The sequence below is a fragment of the Periplaneta americana genome, chromosome 6 (assembly GCF_040183065.1).
Source record: "Periplaneta americana isolate PAMFEO1 chromosome 6, P.americana_PAMFEO1_priV1, whole genome shotgun sequence".
Classification (NCBI taxonomy): domain Eukaryota; kingdom Metazoa; phylum Arthropoda; class Insecta; order Blattodea; family Blattidae; genus Periplaneta; species Periplaneta americana.
In genome coordinates, this window is record NC_091122.1 from 139,484,379 (window position 1) to 139,508,423 (window position 24,045).

Genomic DNA, 24,045 nt, shown 5'->3' on the forward strand with positions numbered 1-24,045 from the left:
TTTCTTCTAAGGATTTGTTATCATCTTCTAATTTTTCCTCTTCTTTTTTAAACAGGTCTGGAAATTGAAACTCTTGTCCTTTGGGCTGTAACACAAATTTCGTAAAGTTATAAAAGAAAAAAAAAAGTGTAAAGTACAATGACAGCAATTATAACTAATATAATTTTATGAAACTTGGTGAAATTCTATATTATATGCATACAGTATAATTTCCATAAAGAAATGTAATGTCAAGGGTTTACTCACCATTGTTACATATGCAACTTTTATGTCGTCTTCTTTTGTTACATATCCCTTTACCTGATCTTGTTTGGTGTTTCCTAAGTACAAGAAATGCATTATTACGAGGTCGTTCATAAAAAAATCATAAGATATACGTTTATTCAAATTTGTAAATCATATGACTGTAACTCTTCTCTATAGATTAAAGTATTGCACATAATTCAGTGACAAAAAAAGGGTCGTGAAGGTGGTGCATAATTTCCCATTTATTGGTGATTCCCAATAGACAGCCCAGTCATTCAGATAATTCAACACCCCCACCCCCTCTCATGTTGCTCAAAGGCTTGCATTGAAGCCTGAGGCTTATTGTGCTTACCACTCCTTGAGTAGGAATGATTCCTGTAAGTATCATGATTCACTGTTTGGTGCAATCTACTGATTCAGCTACACAACATTAAGTTCCAATGGAGTTCAAGATTAATGTCCCGCCTCAAAATAATGCCATCTGTAGGCAAGTCAATGGATTACAGCCTGCTGCATTTTAATTAACCTTAAATAAAAATATAATTATCTTGTAATATTGCTCTTAATACGAAAAAACTGCATGTGGTCCTTGAAGAAAAATAATTGAGAATCACTGTCATACATTTTACGAGTTTTGCAACAATTCCTTTATTACCATTTGCAGTTTACTTTCTTCAATCATTATTCAAAAGACATACCTAAATGAAATCATTCATATGCACCTAATTTTAGTTTATTGAATTATCTACAAAGAGAATTCTGTATAATTCCAAAATTAAGACATTTGACTTAATATACAAACTGTGCGGTATATAAAGAAAATGCAAATAGGTAATTAATTTTTCACAGATTTACATAAAATAGCTCTATGTCTATTATAATAATTTGTAATACATTCCTAATTACGAAAATCGGTATTTTAAAGTGATATGAATTTTGAAATATATTCAAGGTATATTTAGCCACATTCATTTTAATTATAAACCTTTAAGCTCTAATCTGTCTCATTTGTCAATTTATTTGCTGCAGTACAAAAAAATCACGAAGAAAATTGTGTGACAATCTTTGAAGTTGAGCATCATATGAGTTTTTGATTTCAAATAATCTAAAGATTTGTTCACTAAAAACCATATTATTTATTTGCGTTATTCACAGATAAACTGGATCAGATATTGAATGTGAACAAAATCTGACCAATAGTTTAGGAGAAATTCCTGTGCACAGATAGTTGGCATGCCCAAAATTATTTTTCCGATAGTATGAGAGATGCCAAAAACGTGCATTTCTGCAAAACTTTCGGAACCTAATTCTTGTAGCATCGCAATAAGAAACTGAGGAAGTACCATGGAGATGACACTTTTTCATTTATGTTCTAGCACAGACATTCTTAACCTGGTGCTCTTTTAATGACATTTTGTGCTCTCATCATGACCGTAAAAATGTGTTCGTGAGCATGAACATTCCTGAAGTCCTTTTACAATTCAAGCTTTGTTGTACAACCGGAACAAATAGTGTTCCTATCCATTTGTTGTACTATTTTAGCGACCTAATAGGCCTTCCCGTATTTCATAAAAATGTGTCTCACTGAAACTTACAGCAGAGTTCATATAGGCCAGTTTCTATCTGATGCTTTTCCAATTCACTGCGAGCTAAAGCAAGGAGATGCACTATCACCTTTGCTTTTTAACTTTGCTCTAGAATATGCCATTAGGAAAGTTCAGGATAACAGAGAGAGTTTGGAATTGGATGGGTTACATCAGCTTCTTGTCTATGCGGATGACGTGAATATGTTAGGAGAAATCCACAAACAATTAGGGAAAACATGGAAAATTTTACTTGAAGCAAGGAAAGCGGACTGGTTTGGAAGTAAATCCCGAAAAGACAAAGTATATGATTATGTCTCATGACCAGAATATTGTACGAAATGAAAATATAAAAATTGGAGATTTATCCTTTAAAGAGGTGGAAAAATTCAAATATCTTGGAGTAACAGTAACAAATATAAATGAAACTCGGGAGGAAATAAAACACAGAATAAATATGGGAAATGCCTGTTATTATTCGGTTGAGAAGTTTTTGTCATCTAGTCTGCTGTCAAAAAATCTGAAAATTTGAATTTATAAAACTGTTATATTACCAGTTGCTCTGTATGGTTATGAAACTTTGACTCCCACTTTGAGAGAGGAACAGAGATTAAGGGTGTTTGAGAATAAGGTTCTTAGTAAATATTTGGGGCTAAGAGGGATAAAGTTAAAGGAGAAAGTTACACAACGCACTGTATTCTTCACCTGACATAATTAGGAACATTAAATCCAGATATTTGAGATGGGCAGGGCATGCAGCATGTATGGGCGAATCCAGAAATGCATATAGTGTGTTAGTTGGGAGACCAGAGGGAAAAAGACATTTGGGGAGGCCGAGACGTAGATGGGAAGATAATATTAAAATGGATTTGAGGAAGGTGGGATATGATGATAGAGACTGGATTAATCTTGCTCAGGATAGGGACCAATGGCGGGCTTATGTGAGGGCGGCAGTGAACCACCGGATTCCTTAAAAGCCAGTAAGTAATAGGCCTTCCCGTGTTTTATGGTGTATAACCCCTTTCAATTCAATATGAACTTCATCAGAAAAATCAAGATTATTAAAGAGAACAATATGACTGCTTGTGAGGAACTTCAATTGATAGATCTCCAGTCATCCTTGAGTGAAATATTTGTTTTAAAAGGAGAAATTCATAGCCTTTGGGAGGGGGCGGGGGAGGGGCAGAAAATACAAAATGACTTCAAATAATACTGAGTGTTTCTTTCAAATGTCTGGCTATATTAGACAACAACTCTATGCGAAAAAACTTTCTCAGTTATGAAATACCTCAAGAACAAAGCACGATCATGATTAACTGATTCAAATCTGTAGGACTGTTTCTCCTTGGACATCACTAAAATTCCGGGTGATATTCAAATTCAAGAATATTATTACCATGACGAGTGTTTTAATATTTCATTTGTTTATTTAATTATTTACTTATTTTATTTTTGTATTCATATAGTCCTATTCAACCTATTCGATTTCATGGTGCTCTCTCACTTAGTATCACATGTGGGCGGTGCTCACAATCTTCAAAAAGTTGAGAACTCCTGTTCTAGCATTTCCAAAATTCAATTCTTTAATGTTAATGGAAAGGTTGGAGAAAGCTGGGTTTGCAGTGAAAGACTTGACCTTGGGCAGAACACTAAACAAATGAATGTTAATGTTCGTGTTTTTAGTTCATTTTCTTGAACTAATATAATTATATAAATAATTTACAGCATACTTCAATAAATAAATTTCCGTTTCCTACATTCTATACAGAAGGCAATTTTTCTACAATCCCAAAAATTGAAATGTCTGATTTAATTTATAAATTATAGCCTATGGTTTAACTAGCTGTAAATGAATGTATTCATATTCACATAGAATAGCTATTCATATATTGCAGTTATTTCTGATATTTTTTTGATTTACAAGAATCGGTATTCAAATTTAACAAAATTGTTATACTCTCATTGTTGTAAGTTTCTAAATACATTACTTAATGCTGTCTTGGCAGGTTGGCAGAGTGCTGACTTACAATGACTGTGGATCCAGGTTCTAATCCTAGGCATATTTATGGTGATAGAACCAAGGCTCCTGAGAGTTTTTTTTTTTTTTTTTTGGGAAGGCAGAATCCTCCCATTTCGCTTCATCATTCTACCGACATTCTCCATTTCAATAGGATTCACTCAAAATAATGAGACGTGATGTAATGTTCTGACTGTCGCACAGACGACATCAGTCAGAGAAGGCATAGTATGCTTTAAGGTACGGTCACACGTCGCTACGTTTGCAGCTCTGCAGTACAAAAAACTGCGCAACTCTCGTACTGCGATGTGTGAACAACGGTGCAACTCGAAAAGTAGCGGCTGCCAAACCTGCTGCCCGCTACTTTTTCATGCTGCGTGCAGCTTAGAAGTAGCGACGTGTGAACAGGGTTCTCAGGGTTGCAGCCGCAGCATTTTTGATATCGGTTTTGTTGAAACTTTTGCTGTGGTTGCAACCAGTGTTGCCACCCAAATGTGCCAATGATATTTTTATTGTTTGGATATATTTTAATGTTAGGTGTGATGAAAATAAATTATTGTAACAGTTATTAAATACACAACACAGTCTGAGCATAATTGCTGACAATATAATTCATTTTTTTAATTTTCCGTAGCTTAGTTTCAAACAGGAGGATTGCCAACATTGATTACGTGAATATGCTGTCGGTTATCATTTAAGTATATAGGCGATTTTAAAAGCTTTATGGTAAAAATAATGCCAATTTCTGAATACTAGTTAGGACAGAAAAGCAAATAATAGATAGTAAGCTTTCGCATGAGTTTCTTAATAATGCAACATAACCACAAAATGTATATTGAGAAGTCAACACAGAGATGGAAACCTGCAGCATGACTGCAGCTGCAAAAGTAGCGCCTTGTGTGTGAACAGACTCGCAACCTCCAGTTGCAACTTTTGCAGCATTCAGGTTGCGCAGCACGAAAAGTAGCGTGCAGCGCGCTACTTTTGGCTTACGTGTGAACACGACACGCAACTTTTGCAGCTGCAGTACAAAAGTTGCGCAGCAAAAGTAGCGACATGTGGCCGTACCTTTAGGGAGGAGGATGGAAAGACATTCTATTGGAACCTTAAGATGTGCAGGCTGAATCAACAGACAATATAACATAACTCAATACAATATCTACAAAAGCGCGACTATTCGGATTTCAAAAATAATTCCTGGTGTAGAAATAAAGCACAATAATCCTACTAGAAGCTGCACTGCTAGCCTTCAGTCCAGTATCAAAGGGGAAAAAGTACATTAATAAAATTGCCAAGTAGTCAACAATATCACGAAAGCAAACCAGTCTAGAGAATGTTGTACAGCAACAGTTTATTACAGACATTTACATGTACATACAAAAGATGAGATCTCGGTTGTGTAAAAAGGAACTACCGTAATTTTTATACAAAAAACCAGTCCTGGATGGTCACTCCTGGCTTCGAAATTAAAGCAGGGGCGTATTTTGCGGACTACCGGGGCTACCGGCGGTAGCCCAAGGAAATTACAAAAGAAAAAGTTTATAATATAACATAATGTAATAATTTTGTATTATTAGTTTTACCACAGTAATTAAAATTAAAATAATTGTTAGATTTATATGCGCTCTCTGCTCTCGAAAAGAAACAAGTTGTCAAAGCGGCATCACTGGAGAAACCGCTTGCTACGTGAGGTAGCCTGTGACTGTACCGCGCACGCTGTCCGGTCGCACAACTGCCCATCCCCCCGCTCTCTTCTGTTTCCATCGTGCAGTGTAAGGCCGGGTGAGTTGCCGCTCTCGTGATCAGTTTCTTCGCAGGCGCGAAGCAACAATATGCTTAGCACGCTAGCTCATGAATGTAATTGTGTTCTTGCAGTGCAGTATTTTAAATTTGTGATTTGTTCGAGTGTCTAAGAGTTATATTAATTGTGAATTAATAAGTTTTTAATTTTCCAATTAAGTGATATTGTGAAAAATATGGTAGAACAAGTTTCTGGAGAGGTTTGTGTTAAAAATGTGTAATAGAAGGTTTATTAAAAGTGCCTTTTAACCGTCATACATACAACAAGGAAGTTGAAATTGTGAAAATGGAAAGACCAACTCCTGAGTTAAATTTGTCCATGGACGTAAAAGAAAAACAGCGTGAGTACATACGCCATTTCACTTCAACATCATATGGTAAGTGGAATTGGTTGTGTGGTAGTTCTAAACTGTCTTAACTATTTTGCTGGCCATGTTTGTTATTTAGCCGCGAAACTAATGTGTGGTCAAAAGAGGGTTTTCTAATATCAACTCCCTTCGAACGGCAGTCCTAAAACACGACAAATCAAAAGCTCATATTTGTAGTAGCATGAACTTTGCAAACTTTGGGAAGACAAGAATTGATTTACAGCTAGATAAGCAAAAAGCTCTACATATCAACCAACACAATGCTCCTGTGGAAAAAAAATCAGGAGATTTTACTGCATCTTATTAACGCAGTCTGCTTTCTAGGAAAACAAAATTGGCTTTTCGGGATCATAATGAGAGTGTGGAATCAGACAATAGAGGAAATTATATTGAATATTTAAGTTCCTTAAGTGAATTTGACCATTTACTGGCCAATCATCTTGAGAGTTCAACAGTATTTCGTGGTATTTCTCCCGCAATTCATAATGACTTAATATTTGCTATAAGTGGGGTTATGATAAAGAACATAAAATCTGAAATAGAAGAAGCACCTTTTGCGGCCATTGTTGTTGATGAAACAAGTGACTGCTCTAATCAGAGTCAATTGTCCACTGTTTCAATACGTCGATAGTACTGCCAATGTTCAAGAACGGTTTATAGGATTCACAAATGTCAGTTCGGACAAAATTGCTGCTGCTTTGTTTCAGCATGTGGAAGGTGTTACAGCAGAATACAATGTCGGCAATAAGTTAATTGCACAGACATACGATGGTGCTTCAGTTATGGCGGGAAATATTAATGGCTTAAAAACAAAAGTTCAAGGAAAGTATCCTCAAGCACTATTTGTCCATTGTTACAGCCATGTTCTCAATTTAGTTTTGCAACAAACTACTACATCCATTCCAGAATGCCGCATTTTTTTCAAAACACTGTCGGGTTTAGCTGCATTTTTCTCATCATCTCCTAAAAGATCAGAAAAACTCAAGAATTTATGAAAAAGAAACTCCCAAAAGTAGCACCAACTAGATGCAATTTTACATCTCGGCTTGTAAATACAGTAAAGTAATACAGAGAACAACTGACTGCTTTCTTTGAAAATATCATTTGTAATGACTCTGAAGAAAACTGGATTGATGATGTAATTGTGCAGGCTCAAGGATATTTGTATTTTTTTCACACAGTTTCAGAATATATTTCTTCTTGAAGTCAATGCTAGAGTGTTCGCACATACAGATGTGCTCTACAATATTCTTCAGACAAAAAGTCTAGACATAGCATACTGCTTGCAAGAGGTATCAAAGTTAAAAAATACTATATTCGAGTTCAGACGTAGTGGGTTTCTGTCCATATGGAGTAATATGGAAAATGAAAATTCTTCAGCCAATACAATGGAACCACCATTAAAGCGAAGAAAAGGAGATGATGAATTGAAATATAGGCAGCTGTACTACAGCATACTAGATCGTATGCACATGGAAATTACTGACAGATTTTCTGATTATGGAAAGCTTCAGTTCACATATCTTCTAGATTCTAAAAATGTTCTGCTTATAGAGAAAACTTCCCGAATGAGGCACTAAACAAATTATTTCAGTCCTATAATAGTCACTTTGATCAAGTACGTTTGAAAAATGAATTAAGTGTAATATATTCAGCAGAGGTCTTTGATTTTTCGAACAAACCTACCCATGAAATATTATCTGCCATATATGAAAACCAGCTGAACCAAGTTATTCCTGAAGTCCTTAAATTGGCAACATTAATTGTGACAATACCAGCTACGTCAGCATCAGTAGAAAGAACATTTTCTGCGTTGAAGAGAATAAAATCCTACTGTAGATCAACTCATACATAAGAACGTTTATCCGGCTTGGCACTGATGTCCATTGAAAAGTCATTTCTACAGAAACTTCGCAAGCAGCCCAACTGTAATTTCAATGACGAAGTCATCAAAGTATTTTCGTCCCAATCAAGACGTCTGGAATTCATATATAAATAGTTAAGGAATTTTATTATAGGGACTTTAAAATATATTTTGTGTAATAATAAGGTCAGTGGTAGCCCAGGCCCTTAAACCAGTATACGCAACTGAATTAAAGAGTCTACAAATGAGTACATTCACAAATGGCTGAGGAAACCCAACATCCGAAAGAGCAAAAGGGAAAGAAGAAGAAGGAATGAGTACATTTGCGACATTTAGAAAAAAAGCTTTTACAAAAAAAAAAATCCAGTATCCTTAACATTTTGAAAGACTATGAAACAGCTTAAAGAGTCACTCAATCTAGAGAGATATAATAGAAATTCATGATCAAATACGCATACCAATAAGTTCATGTTACACATTCACAATGAGAAATGAAATATCTTACTCATTTTACTTTTCTTACCCATTTTAATAACAGTCCTCACATTCATAATTGGAATATTATAGATCTTCTCGAGGTAATTCTTGATATCGTGTTTGGTCATCTCCATTGATACTATAAACTGAACAATATTTGCAGGTTGTTCTTGATCAGGTCTGACCAACTTCAACCAAAAGTTTGGAAGAAAGACTCTTAATTGAGGATTTCCCACTTTGTATATTGGGTACCTGAAAGAAAGAACAGCATTTGGTTTATCAGACTAAATATTAATCAACAGTTTCGATTGCAAAATAACTTACAAAAACAATGAAAATACTCATAAAGATGCAAAACAATTACACCTTTAAATTCATACAGTGATACAAAAAATAGAGTATGAATGACAGGTCAGTTAATGAAAACTTGATAGTGAATGTTTAATAATACCGTCACCAGTCATAACCTTGTATTTGTCATAACTGCTTCGTTCTGTAGAATGCAAACAACTGACAATACCCCTCATGTTTTACATACATTACACTACATATCTTCAAGACTCATTAATATTGCGTTATTTAGTCTCTTTTGCACTATAATCTGATTCTATCTTATTTGTAGTGATATTCTCAGATCATCAAATCCAAATCTGGCACAGTAATTACTTGTATCAGATGAATGGATTGTGCTGAAACCACAACGTGGCGACCAGGCTCTCAGCTGAGCTGCTTGCAGACTGCTTACAGAAAGCTTGCTATCTGTCCCTACAATATTGTTATTCAATATATCAAATCTATCAATGTAAATACTAGGGCTGGATAAAAAGTAATGGCAACAGTTCGATATTTCTGAAATGGCTTTATTCACAGGGGTACAACATTTACGTACTTTCTATATAGTCACCCCCCTTATTTATTACCTTTTACCAAATGTTTGGAAGGCATCGTACATCATCAGCACGTCCATCTTTGTTGATGTTCTGTACTGACCGCCCTATAGCACGGATAAGTTCATCTCTGGTATTGTACCGGGCACCTCGCAGTGGTTCTTTCATTTTGGTGAAAAGATCGTAATTGCATAGACTCATATCGGGTGAGTACGGTGGATGTTCCAAAATCTCCCATTGCCAGTGCCGCAAGAGGTCCTTGATAGCAGCAGCGGTGTGACTCCTTGCATTATCATGAAGAATGATGGGATTCTGTACCAACAAGTGTCGTCGTTTTCTCCTGACGGCTGGACGAAGGTGGTGCTGCATCGTGCCACTGTGCGATATGGCAACGCTGCATCGGCACATGCTTCACGCAGTCCCTGAAAACATTCTTGTGCACTACGACCTCGTGTCACTTCAATTTTGATCCAGGAACGTTGCTCTAGTTTTATAAACGTGGTCTTAGGGCACTCACACTATCCCTATGAAAGTCAACATTCTACACACTGCAGTAGATTGACAGAGTACTGTCGCCGCTGGCTGCACTAACTCATCTAACAGTCCTTGTTCATGTCCACACAGCTGGCAGCTCTCGAACGCACCATTGTCACGTGACTGCAGTGTTGCCATAACTTTTTATCCAACTATGTATTATCAATTTTATTTTAAGCAGTTAAAACATTATTTATTCACTCAGATTAAGAAAGAAGATACTGTTGTCTCCCTTCTTGTTCCAAACATGTCACATCTGTTTAGAAAGTGGTCAGAAAATGACACATCACTTGCTGCACTTTCCATTGAAAAATACATGCAATGTCTCTCTCTTTTTAACACAGCATGTTGATTATATTTGACAGTTCCTTAGAGACGAAGTTAAGAAAGACGACAAAAACGTGCTCCCTCTCCAACAGGATTCTGGACAAACTTCATAAAGTATTCGAGGATAGAATTCTCAGTAGGAATGTAGGACTCCCTCAATCCTACAACCTAACTTCTTGTGACTTTTATCTCTGAGGAACTCTAAAAAACAAAACATACAAAAATAATCCACACAGTCTTGAAGAACTGGAAGAGAGAAAAAAAAGCACTGGGAAAACATTGTGATGCGTTACTGCTTAAACATTACCGTTTGGAACAAGGCAGTCAGTTTCAGCACTTACTTTCTTAATATGGGCGATTAAATAACACACAGGACTAAATAGGTTTAAGTGTGAGAGCCGGGCTGCCATGTTGCAGTTTCTCAACAATTTATCCACCCACTACTACACACCAATTCAACATGCTCAAACACAAGATGTCAAAGTACGAGATGTGGGTATTCAGAAACAAGACTTCTCTTCTAAGTCGAGGGTGAAAGTTGTTCAGTTTGAAGGTCCTAGAATGCGGCAGCATAGTTTCTGTTTTACTACCAGTATTCTGTTTAGATCATCTTTGAGGTCGGTTTGAAATGAACATTGAACATTATATTGTCAACTTGCCAGGATCATGCCTAATGTAAAGACTGGGCAGTGTGTTATCTCAAATTTCTTGTGAAATTGAAAAAATCCCCAACAATGAGCATGAAATTATTAAAAAGAGTTATATGGTTATAATAATGTCACGTTCACGAGTGTTTGTATGACACAAAAGGTTTGGTGAGGATCTGGAGGAAGTGAAAGATGATGAACATTCAGGTCAACCTTCCACTTCAAAAACTGAACACATTTAAAATACGCCTATCAGTGAAATTGTTTAGAATGATTGCAGACAAGGTACGAATTGACAAAGTGACAGTACGACAAATCTTGCATGATTAACTAACTAAACATAAGAAAAGTTTGCGCGAAATTTGCCCCAAAAAACCTCAACCAAGAAAAAAAGCACAATCGAAAAGACAACTGCTCTGATATCATGTAACAAAGACAGCAGTCAGGCTTGCTGGAAGAAGACTCCATATGTGGTGAAAGATGGATCTTTCAAAACAAAGGAGCAATCAATGGACTGGAAGACTTCCAGTTCTTCGAAAATTAAAAAACACATATGAACAAGTCGAAACTCAAGGTGGTGCTAATTGCTTTCTTCGACATCCAGGATAATGCCATGGTTGAATGGATGCGTGCATGAATATCAAAAAGTTAACCAGATTACATCGAGGTTTTGACTTCAAAGTGAGGAAGAAATGGCCAGCTCTCTGGAAGAATAACACGTGGATGCTTGCATCAGGACAATGCACCCATAACGTTCCTTTCGGTCAAGAGGTTTTTAGCCGATAAACTAATTCCAGTGCTTTAACATCCTTCGTATTCACCAGATTTGGAACTATGTAATTTTTCCTTGTTCCCGAAAGTGAAAAGTACCTTGAAGAGAACCCATTTTCGGCCCATGCAAAGGCAAAAACGGCAGAACTACTGAAAGGATTGGGGGCTGATGAGCTGCAGCACTACAATAAACAATGGAAAACACGAATGCAGCGTGCAGCAGTGAATAGACAGGGAAGGGGGGGGGGGAACATTTAAAGGGATAAAAGTTAATTTGTAACATTCTGGCAATAAACAAAATATTTTACATCAGACTCATTTTTAAATGCCACACTTAGTATAATTGTATAGCCTATGTAATGAGAGTTATTTTGATAAATAGCATCCATCAGCTGCTAGAATTCCTCACGCTAGTGATCTTCAAGGCTTTACATAGTAAACTGCGTGTTTCATGAGTTATATTGACTTTAAGGTAATTATAGACGAGATGTCGCTGAGTCAATGATTCAATTGAATGAACGACTCCTGTTGCTAGGCGACTCGCTCAGAATTAAATAGTTTACTCAAAGCAACGATTCTTGTTGCTAGGTGACGCTCAGAATTAAATAGTTCACTTTAGTGAACGATTCTTTGGTGACTGCTGTAATCAAAGATGATTTGCTTATTGTTTATTACACGCACATGGTGTAAATAGTGGGGTATCGGGGCTGCAAGCCCTGATGATGATCCGACGTGTAGCACATGATGTAAAATGTGGGGTATCAGGGCTGCAAGCCCCGATGATGATCCGACGTGTAGCACGTGATGTAAAAAGTGGGGTATCGGGGCTGCAAGCCCCGATGATGATCCGATGTGTAGCACATGATGTAAAAACCAGGGTATCGGGGCTACAAGCCCCGATGATGATCTGACATGTAGCACATGATGTAAAAAGCGGGGGATGATAATCCGACGTGTAGCACATGACGTAAAAAGCGGGGTATCGGGGCTGCAAGCCCCGATGATGATCCGATGTGTAGCACATGATGTAAAAAGCGGGGTATCAGGGCTGCAAGCCCCGATGATGATCCGACGTGTAGCACATGATGTAAAAAGCGGGGTATCGGGGCTGCAAGCCCCGATGATGATCCGACGTGTAGCACATGATGAAAAAAGCGGGGTATCGGGTGGAGGTTGGGGTTTTGGATGGCTCGCAAGCAACAAGTTATACTAAATATGTTTAGGATTAGTGTAAAACTGGCATATGTCTCCTATAGTGGGCGGGACATAAGTAACAAACACTTCTTTAACTGAACACTTCTCACAATCATTGTTCTCATTGTAATACGAAGCTAGGTAACACGCTCAGAATTAAACTACCAATAGTTCATATAAATGAGTGATTCCTTGGTGACCGCTGTATAGTTCACTAGGTATACTATTCACTATTAACTGAAGACTTCCTACAATTATTGTTCGTATTATAATACGTAACACTGTATAGTTCGCCAAGTTTTTCTTTCAATAATTGAACACTTCCTAAAAAAACATTGTTCGTATGACACTATCACTCATTGCTGAGGAATGTAGTCTTTAGGTTTTAATCCTTCTATTCCGTACCCTGGATATGTGTCGTGGATATGCTGTAGAAACTGCGGAAACATTTCACTGGGTGTAGTCATTCCTTTCAGTTTCTGTTATTCACGATATAGGAACTCAAACACGTATAAATGATCATTTTCACTTTCCCTGCCTTCTCTTTTTAAAACCGATTTCAGCGTTTTCCACATTCGTTCCACTTTTTGGGTGTGCACAGAACGATCATCTTCACGTACAAATTCTATCGAGTGATTCACAACTTCATGGATATATCCTTCATCTTTCAAATCACTGTAAGACTTCCAACCATCCGTCATAATTTTAGTATGTGGTTTGATGAATGACTTAATTATGGGTATCACGGTATTTTTATCTCTTTTTTCCACTTTCAATACAAACGATTCTTTCGTCTCTCTATCGATACCTCCAAAAACCCATACGCTATTTTTCTCGTTTTTGAGAAGTCTGCCCCTTTTATATTTTCTGGTGTAGACATGTGTTTCATCTAATTCCACGATGTGTCCTTCTCCTCCTATGGGTTTGGTAGTTTGTGTAATTATAACATAACATATTTCTCTGCAGAAACAGAAATAATCTAGTGCAGTACTGAAGTGAACTTCTGCCTCTGAAGCAGCTATCTGAAGAGTTGTTTGAAGCAACCACATATAAATAAGTACCAAGCTTTGACGTATAGTTATTTTTGTGTTTTCGAACCATGTGTTGTGGGTTATAGATGTTTCCTGTTTACACTTTTTACACTTCAAACAGAATGAATAGTTTGAGTATTTTGCCCTTCTCTGCCAATTCACACTATCACTTGATTTGCAACTCACACATTTCTTTGCACTTTTGTCAGGTATTAGTTTATACGACATGGCGAAATCACTCTCTTCTTCTTCACTGCTCAAATTACTGAAAAGTTTTCTCAAATTACAATTATTTTTACTTTCCATGGCTAATGCAATAAATTATTATTACTGTCGTTACGTCGTAGTATCTTGAAAATGGCACTTGAACCAACAATGCTTGTTTATCAGGTTGCTTTGGAAATGTGACGTCATAGATAATGTACGTCAATGTTGTCCTCTTTATGCATATTTTTCCAGCTTTTCTTTTGCTATAAACAAGTAAATTATTGTTTTTTAAACGTCAGGAATAATTTAGATTACGTAAATTTGCTTTATCTGTTTTATTTATTTTCTTTAATCCTACCCTAAACATAAGAGACCTATTTTAAACTTCATTTCACAACATAGCAGTTTAGCCAAGTATGTTAAAGCAAGGTATTGTGGTGTCAAAGGTCCCAGGAACGAATCCCATCAAAACCGCCCAGGTAATTAAAATTGGATTTGTATGATATAGTAGTATAGTTTGAGATATGTAAAATTACGTGACAGAATAGATGTAGTAGTAAAATAAAAGTAGACACATGTACAGGAGAGAAATGGTACAGTAAGAGGTAGGGACATCTAGGAGAGAGAAGTTGAAGAGAAAACAGAAGAAGGGGTGTACAGGAAAAAGCCTTAGAATTATTTTAATTCAATTCAAAAGAATTGAATCAAGAACTAATTCAATTGAATCATTGACTCAGCGACAACTCGTCTATAATTACCGACTTCAATAACAAACTGCAATCACATTGAGGCTCAATAAAGAAGTATGAATATCTGTTGCTACTATCACTCTATAGTCACTAGTAATGCGCATTCGACTTCATAAAATAACAGAAACAGCAGAAATTAAGTTTTTTTTTTTTTTTTTTTTTTTTCAAAATAACTCCATGATTTCCTTCTCAAGAATGCCAAAGTTGAATGTAATAGTGACCCCCCCCCCCCAACAATGATTACTAGAAACGTCGGTCCAAAGTAATTTTAAATTTCCACTAGCGACAATTACTAGGGACTCATGGCGAAGGATCCTGAAAGAATTCGAGGCTCGACCCGAGCTGTAGTGCTACTGATGATGATGATGATGATGATGATGATAATCACACAAATTTTAATTTTCTACGAGCAACAATAAATTACACAATTTCAGAACATAACCTACAAGAATTAAGTTTCAGAACGTAAGCTTGTAAAATCTTTTATTGAATACAAAAGTATTGGTACTAACCATCTTGTAGACATTTTGCATTTATATCGTGAATAGTTCCCTTAATTTCTCTCCCAGCTCTTTGTATTCAGTTACCAGACACCTTAAATAAAATTGAACAACTACATGGATAAATAAACATTAACAATATTCGTCCATGCTCTATGAGACTTTCGCTTGTCTTCAATGTTGCCAACCCTAATATTTTAAAACCCAATGTAGTACAGTGCAGAAGTCGCCAAGTTGAATGTCCCTCCAGTCAAAATATGTAGTAACAATACGGCCTACCCGAGAGTTTTGCAGAATTTTGGATGGCAGTGTCGAAATACAATTTTAATATTTTATTGCTATTAAGTTTTAACCGGGTTTGAACTTTCAGATTTTTTTGACAGCAGACTAGATGACAAAAGCTTCTCAACCGAATAATAACAGGCATTTCCCATATTTATTCTGCGTTTAATTTCCTCCCAAATGTCATTTATATTTGTTACTGTTGCTCCAAGATATTTTAATTTTTCCACCTCTTCGAAGGATAAATCTCCAATTTTTATATTTCCATTTCGTACAATATGCTGGTCACGAGACATAATCATATACTTTGTCTTTTAGGAATTTACTTCCAAACTTAATCATATACTTTGTCTTTTCGGAATTTACTTCCAAACCTATCACTTTACTTGCTTCAAGTAAAATTTCCGTGTTTTCCCTAATCGTTTGTGGATTTTCTCCAAACATATTCACCTCATCCACATAGACAAGAAGCTGATGTAACCCATTCAGTTCCAAACCAGTATGTATCCTAAACTCTCCTAATGGCATAGTCTAGAGTAAACTAAATTTCGAGATGACAAATGAGCTTTCTTAACAAATATAATAATCTTGGAAGAATTTTAACACATAAAGAGAATAAAAACATTGATGCCATTGCGCTATTTACCATTCTCTGTCAAGTGCTACTCGGGGTAATCAATCAAAAACCTTGCATCTATCAGTCCATCAGATTCATGTCTTAAACATTTTAAAATCCGAGGATTCCAATCAGCATCCGATTTCACGAATTAATTTAAAATTGGTTCTCATGAGCATGAATGAAATCCTGCTGAATTTAACAACTGTATGAAAGTGCGATATCAGTGTTTAATAGAAAAAAGGAGTCCAATCAATTGGATTCATCAGTCTTAAAATCCAACGACATCTATGAATTAAAAAATTGTGATGAGCATTGACGACTTCCTGCTAAACTTAAGAATAACCTGATAAACGTGTAATGTGCTTGATGTGCTCATTTAGCTCTTAATATTTTAACAGCTATATTACACAGTGCTATACTAATCCTTCTCCACAAATGTGATGCTGGAAGATGTGTAGGCTTAGAAAGTATAAGATGCATTATATCTGTATCTAACAAAATAATTGCAGAAGCTATCAATTTTATCCTTAATGTGGCTAGTTAAAACAAGATTTACACCATTTCACAGACATAAATTTATGTATTATTATTATTGAACACTCTTGGATGATGGTGCTAATCTTTAGTCACAGAAATGCATACAAGACTCGATGATAATTCGTCAATAGCCACATTCCAATGTCTACATGATTGTACTGAAGACAAAGAGAAACAAAGCCCGAGGTGAAAATAAGAGTACAGTCCAGTGAATAACTGCATAATCAAGTTTATTTTGAACTTAAAACTAGGGGTGTAATAGTAAATAAAATAGTACCAGGGCACATCGTGAAAAGTTTTATTATTATTTTATAATTATAATTTTTATTATTATTATTATTATTATTATTATTATTATCATCGACAAGGCTCTTCAAGGAACCGCTTGTAAATAGAGTATTTATAGCAACTGCGTTTTAGGAGGGCAGTCTGATTTTAACTTTAATGTAGTAGTACATAACTATGTAATATGTCAAAGACATTTACAGTATCAATATGTACCTAATTATTTCGAAAAAAAAAGTCTTTTACAGTTGTTCTTGTTGGTATGTGAACCTTTACAACTAATAATCACATTTTTCAAGACAATTTAAATATGAATTTATGCTGAATGACATATCTTCAGAACAAGAGCTTTCCGTTTAACCTATTGTAATCACTCAATAATTAGAATCATATTCACAGACACTTTAACTCACCAAAAAAATAAACTGACCAGCAAAAATTTCCAGAATCACAGCCGACTGTAGAAGGAGGGTATAGAAAAAGGGTAAGGTATTGTAACTGTACAGTATGTAGACTAAGCGTGGAGGTAAAGGGCCGAATAAGAGGGTGGGATGGGGGGGGGGGTTGTAAGTAGATTTAAGTGCGCAGGTAAATACTATATTATTATTATTATTATTATTATTATTATTATTATTATTTAGTAGTAGTAGTAGTAGTAGTAATAGTAGTAACCTTCTGCTATTAATTACTAATTCATACTTATAAAATACTAAGTTGAATAAAAAAAAATAAGACTATTATTATTATTATTATTATTATTATTATTATTATTATTATTATTATTATTATTTTAAAAGTAGAAATAAAGAAGCAGGACGCTACCAGGTTGCAGAAAAGAGTACCAGGAAGGTGCCCTGACACGACCATACCCCTGCTTAAAACATAAAAGTCTATTCTTAAGTGATTCAATAACCCTGGAGTTTTAATCTTGCAACCAAGAATATTTAATTTTTTTAAGTAAGCTAAATCTTTAAGAGTGCAAGAACTGTACTTTAACATATCCCACAAACACAATTAGGCAATAAGTTTAACATTGTAAACAAACAATAACTTTCAACAAAAACTAAAAAAGTGGAACATCTCGTAACTCAAAAATACCCAATTCACAAAATTTTTGTCTGAATAAGTTTTCAACTGCAGGTATGATTATATAAATAATTAACTTCCCTGATTCAAAAGTTTTTGAAGATGCACTGTCTATACCATTTCATTTATCAAATAATTTAACGCACTTTTCAAATGAACAAGATTACAAAAATATAAGATGTCATTATCAAACAGCTAGTATGTGACACAATACAAGGTGAACAAACTGTGTTGCTCTCAATATCTACATCATGTAGAAAAAGGTTTCGAGTGTAGGAAAAAAATAACTGAAACAGGTTTGGAATTTCCCAATTCATATACCATAGTGCTTTATTAAACTGCACTTTAAACACCAGATATAACTGCGATGTTTTTCGTCTTTCAAATAATTTCCCCAATTAAAAGAATACAATTTCAGTCGACATTTAAGATAATATATCCTAAGTCACTTGTTGAATTTAAATACATAAATTTGATCGCTTTCTGAAGTATTGTGTATATTGCATGTACAAACAAAATTAGGTTGTTCTTTTTAGAAGAAATAAGAATTACGATTCAGTTAACATGGTAACTGAAAATAAGAATAGAATACATCTAAATTTACAGTAAAATATTTCTAAATATATAAAAGTATTTATGCAGTAACATGATTAAAGCAAACATTTGCAACCATACTTTGGAACAGTATGGTGTAAAGGACATGTCATTTAAGGTGCAAATACTCAAATGCCTCAAAATGACTGAAATTGAATTTTTGTATGGATGAATTCATCTAAGTGATGCGCATCTACCTGCAATGTCTCATAAACCACATTTTAATATTAGTTGCAGAAAAGTAACAATTTCAATACTATGTAAGCCTGCAATTAATGGCGACAAAAACAGCTTTTCAATTCTCCTGTGAAATTTTTATTTTGCACCTTACGTGACTATAATGTAGTTGAAGAAAAGTGGCTGGACACAAAGGTAGAGAATGATTTTAAAATTAATTTAAAGAAAACTAACGATTTACATTAAAAAAATGCCTTGGAATATTTTATATTATTTGATTTTTTATTTATTACATAAAAATATAAAACAATTCATACAACTTTATAATTCATTTTCAAAATATCTGTGTACCAACATAAGATCCTTTTAAAAGTGTAGCGTGCAATGTCACGAAAGTGAGCAATTCTATAACTTGGTACAGACTTTCATCAACTGTTTACACTTCTTGCAATAGTTTTCTCAAAGTGATACTGTTTGCATAAACTTAAAGTACATAATTTATATTGATATTTAAGCAGAATCCTGTATGAAGGATGGTACATTTACACTACATGTCAACCAGTGTTAAACAAAAGCTATTTCGTTTCACATAATTCTGTGCTTCTCTCTCTTTATCCCCCAACTTTTCAACATTATGAAGATATCTAGAATTTTATCACAGTAAAGAGACATCATATCAAAATTACCTAAGGAACACAATAGTCACTTGAAGTTTTTCTCTGTAAATTTAAGTGAAACACAAACACCATGTAAATATGAATCCATAATTGTCACTCATATAATGTCACCTTCACAACTCAGTTTATTTTACAACACAGATTAGTGTGACATTATGTTCTAACAGAGGAACTTATTGAGTTCTAATAGTGTTGAATATTAATGAAGGGAAAAATAAATCAAGGACTGCAACTAGTAAGGGCAATTCTAAAGGAAAAACATTATACAAACATATGTCTTATTCTCAATGTTATTTGAAAATAACGGGCATGAGTCTCCTTTTTTTCCTCTGCACAACTACTCACATTGATGCAGACACAACCAAAATGACATTAGGTTGCACTATTGCATTTCTCATGTTGGTCACTTACATGTGCACATGTGTTACCAGAATACTTGGAGGATGTTCTTTGGACAACATGGGCTGGTATGTATTTCAGCAAGACAGGGCCCCTGCACATTCCAACTAGCCAGTAACACAGTACCTCAACGAAACCTATCCTGGGTGTTGTATCGGTCAGGGTGTAACATTTCTTGGCCACCATGGTCACCTGATCTCACATTATAAGATTATTGTTTGTAGGGTTAGCTGAAAAATGAACTCTACAAGCACAAAGTAGAAATAAGGGAACAATTGCTAACCTGCATTTTAAATGCTTGTAATCACATTAAGAAATGTCTCAATCAGCTGAAATTAGCAACATGGCATCTTACTACAATGTGCATCAATGTTGCCTGTGGCATTTTGGAACATGTTATGTACAGAGAAATGAATAATTAAAAACATATAGGTAACAATCTCTTATTTTACTATCATCTCCACTGTTCCTGTCCTCACAATTTCAATTAGCTTTCTCCAAAACCGTTGAGAATAAGACATAAGTTTATATAATGTTTCCCTTTAAAATCGCCCTTTCGTTCTGAATCACCGAATATACACACGAGGTTCACAAATTTTAAGGAGGCTCCATCATGGAGTGGAGAGGTAGTATGACTGACAGAAAATTGATCTTGTTTTGATTAGAAGAGCAACTTATTGTTCTTTCCACTGCCTTAAATTACTCTTCATGCATGATAATTCCAAACATATGCTGTTCAAACAGCTAGCTGACTGGCTGGCTGGTTGGTTGGAAATAATGTTCAAGTGTTCCCATAGTTTGGTCTGTCTAATATCGAGATTTAAATCCTACTGAAAATCTATGGGGTACACTACAGAGTATAATTTTAGAGGAAATGGAGAACAGTGAGACATTGGACAGCTGTTCCAAGTCTCCAAAATCACTGGTAAAATATCATTCAAGAAGGAATTTTACATCTCGTTTCGACAGCGTCAATAAGATGCAGAGCATTCATGAATATAAGAAATGGTAATACCACGTGTTAATGGCATGATGATGGCATTCAACTTGAAAATGAAACACAGACGTTAGGTCCTTTTTATAACGTCCACAATTTTAATGTCCATTTTATTATGTCCATTACATAAAAGTCCATTACACTATGTCCAATGAAGTATATGTCCACTTTATTTTAGTCCAATTGCACATCACATTTTTATATCCATTACATGATTGTACAATACATTATGTCCATCTACAAATTTACTTCAATTCTCTACTCAATGTCTTCTGCCTGTTCATCTTCATACAGATTCAGATAACTAATAGCTTTGAAGTAAGTTCTGATGTGTAGGCCTACTTCTTCGTTGTAGTGGTTGTAATTCTGAACAATCTCTTCTACTCGACTTAAATTTTGTAGGTATGATCTTTTAACAGGGTGTCGCACATTCAAATGCCCGCCAAGCACATCTCTCTTTTCACATCTCCAGTATCTCTTTTGCCCATTACTGCTGTATGAATGATGATGACAACAAAAACTTTACAATAGCAAAGGTTTTCCTTTTTTAGACTGGATCAATTTTGCTTCATCCGTGGTTGTGGCTCAATGTACTACTCTATAGAGGAAAGAAGGTAGCCGTCTCCATAGTTTCGATGAAAAATGAAACAGGAAGCTGAAAATACTGCTGATCCAGTATTAAATATAAGTGGACATTAAAAAAGTGGGCATAAATAAAAGTGGACATAACAGTCATGGACCCAAAACAATGGACATACATAAAATGTGGACATAAATGAAAGTGGACAAAAATATTAGAGGACGTAAGTCATATGGACATGGTTTCAATGGACTTAACGTCTTGGAAGCTTGAAAATATCAGTTATAATCGTCAAGACCCATAAGTCGCCCTTAAAGATATAATTAATTAATTATTGTTAAATATTGGTGCAATTTATTGTTATATGTTTTATTTGGTGTTGGAATGCTTTAAAGAAGAATAACTTACATAATGCACAATGTTCTTTAACTGAGAATAATACTGAAAGCACTGTGTTCCCTATGCAATTGTGATGTGTGTATAAGATACATTTATTCTTCCATTCAAACATCTAACATTCTCATGATAGTAAGTCTCCTTATGCTTCATCTTATTCTTCACATAGACTAAGTAAAATATAAAAATATAAAGATACAAATATATGTGTCACAAGTTATATTTGTTTGCTTTTCCTTTTAAAACAACCAGTGTTACCAGTAAAACAGTTACTTAAACTGCCATTTTCCCTATAATAAATATTTAAAATACTTATTTGGAGGTCTACTACAAGCAAGGTTGTATCGTCATTAAGATGGCAAAACCTCATCTCGTACCTCAATATTGAACATAAAAACACCACAGTAGAAAAGATCAAAATCTTCGTATCTTACAGCGTATAATTGTTGTTGTTTAATCAAGTGTCCGAAGACAGGTCTGAACCTCACAAGTGATTCCAAGAAGACACCACTTATGAAGCAACTAGGCCAGGAGATAATGGAGTAGCATGCCATGATCTCTGGATGGATCTGCAGTATGTTATGTTTGGTGTAAAGGTGGAGTACATCAGGACATCAATGTTTTTGTAACATGATTTTTATATTTCTTTGACACAGAAGTAAAAGATTACGACAACAACAAAATATTTTACAGTGACAGTTGCTGTCTTCCAAATAGGAATGCAGGTCTCTTTAATGTATTCCAGCATTATAGCATAGGCCCTAACTACTGGAACAAAAATTAATAAAGTGATATACACATAAAATGTGACAATATCCATTCTGCATTGAGATGAAAGAAAACAGGAATCTATATTCACTCACCAATTATATTCAAGTGATAAAAGAAGCACGATATGGTGAACAAGGGCATTATAAAGTGAAGTATTTATCTCGGTATTACATATCAATATGTCCTCAAAATAAAGTAGGTGAACTGTGTGTTACAGACATTTCAACACTGAAGTACAATCCATATGTTGGTAAAGAATACAAGTTAAATTTTGAAGACAATTGCAAAATAATTCCACGATGCCCAGAAACAGTCATGAGAAGCAAGAAACCACTTTTCACTGGACCTGCTCCTATAAAGGTATTAACATAAGAGTATGATATATTTGATAGCACTGAAGCTAGTAATTTCAAGACTACTATTCATTTTATGACATTCTTCACAAATGAACAAAAGTCAGAAGGGGGAGAAAAAATATGGATTCTCTAGAATTTCCTCATGTAATGCAATTTTTGTATCTAGTACATACATAAAATGTTTCTTCAAATAATATTTCTGACTTTATTTCAGTGTTTTATTTATTCCATTTTTAAGATCGATCTTCAGGTAAGTGCAAAAAATCTTAGCTTGAAATAATATAAAAAAAAAAAAATTTGTGTTAGAACCTCGCATCTCAGAAAAAAAATATATAATTACTACAAAATTTGCAAAGAAGATTAAAAATACACATATTTTTGTGTTTGTTAGTAGACATTGATCTGTAAAAGTATTACGAAGACTGAATTAGAATTGTGATTTGACAGTTTTTTTTTTCCTCTCTCCTCAAAATTGTAGATTTTTTACATACGAGATTTTGCTATCTTAACCATGACACATAAGAAGAAAATGAAACTACTTAGCCATACTGTCTTAGCTACGTATATACCATTAACGTGTAGCAATCTACAAGACTTTTCACCTATCTAGAAGTCTGATCTTGCTTCACGCACAGAAAATACCTACATTTTTCAATGGAGACTTCGGCACAGATGATGGTAAAGTGTAGCATTTCCTACAAACAGCCATGTACTTTTCTGCACCGCCGATCACCTCCAACTAGTCATAAAATAAAACAGCAATTCTTTCACATATAGATATAAATAATTACATAATAAATATGACAAAATAAGACTGTTCTTTTTACTCTCACAAATTTGAAATGGAATTATACTTACTTTCTTCTCACTGCCAATCCTTTTTGTATAAGCAGCATCTTTGAAGCACACCATACACACAGCATTAAGTTTCACTACGTTTTCAGCTAGAGGAACAAGGTTCAGAATATTGCCAAATCCAACTCGTTGGTATGTTCCATCAAGTGCCGCTACAATCACAATTTTCCCTAAATTTGCCAATTCTTCACATCGCTCAACAATATCAGGGAACTACAACAAAACAAAAATT

At 34.9% G+C, this 24,045-nt stretch overlaps 1 protein-coding gene across 1 annotated transcript in view; it reads right to left on the reverse strand.

Moving 5' to 3' along the window:
* Positions 1 to 246: 246 nt before the first annotated feature.
* The window catches only part of LOC138701811 (thymidine kinase, cytosolic-like), a 44,763-nt gene continuing 20,964 nt past the window's right edge, over positions 247 to 24,045 (reverse strand). The window contains exons 3-6 of the mRNA XM_069829081.1: positions 23,817 to 24,026; positions 23,605 to 23,697; positions 8,402 to 8,607; positions 247 to 320 (exon numbers count right to left, since the gene is read on the reverse strand). Of these exons, the coding sequence (XP_069685182.1) occupies positions 8,530 to 8,607; positions 23,605 to 23,697; positions 23,817 to 24,026 (381 nt within the window). The 3' untranslated portion in view covers positions 247 to 320; positions 8,402 to 8,529. The remainder of the gene's footprint in view (positions 321 to 8,401; positions 8,608 to 23,604; positions 23,698 to 23,816; positions 24,027 to 24,045) is intronic.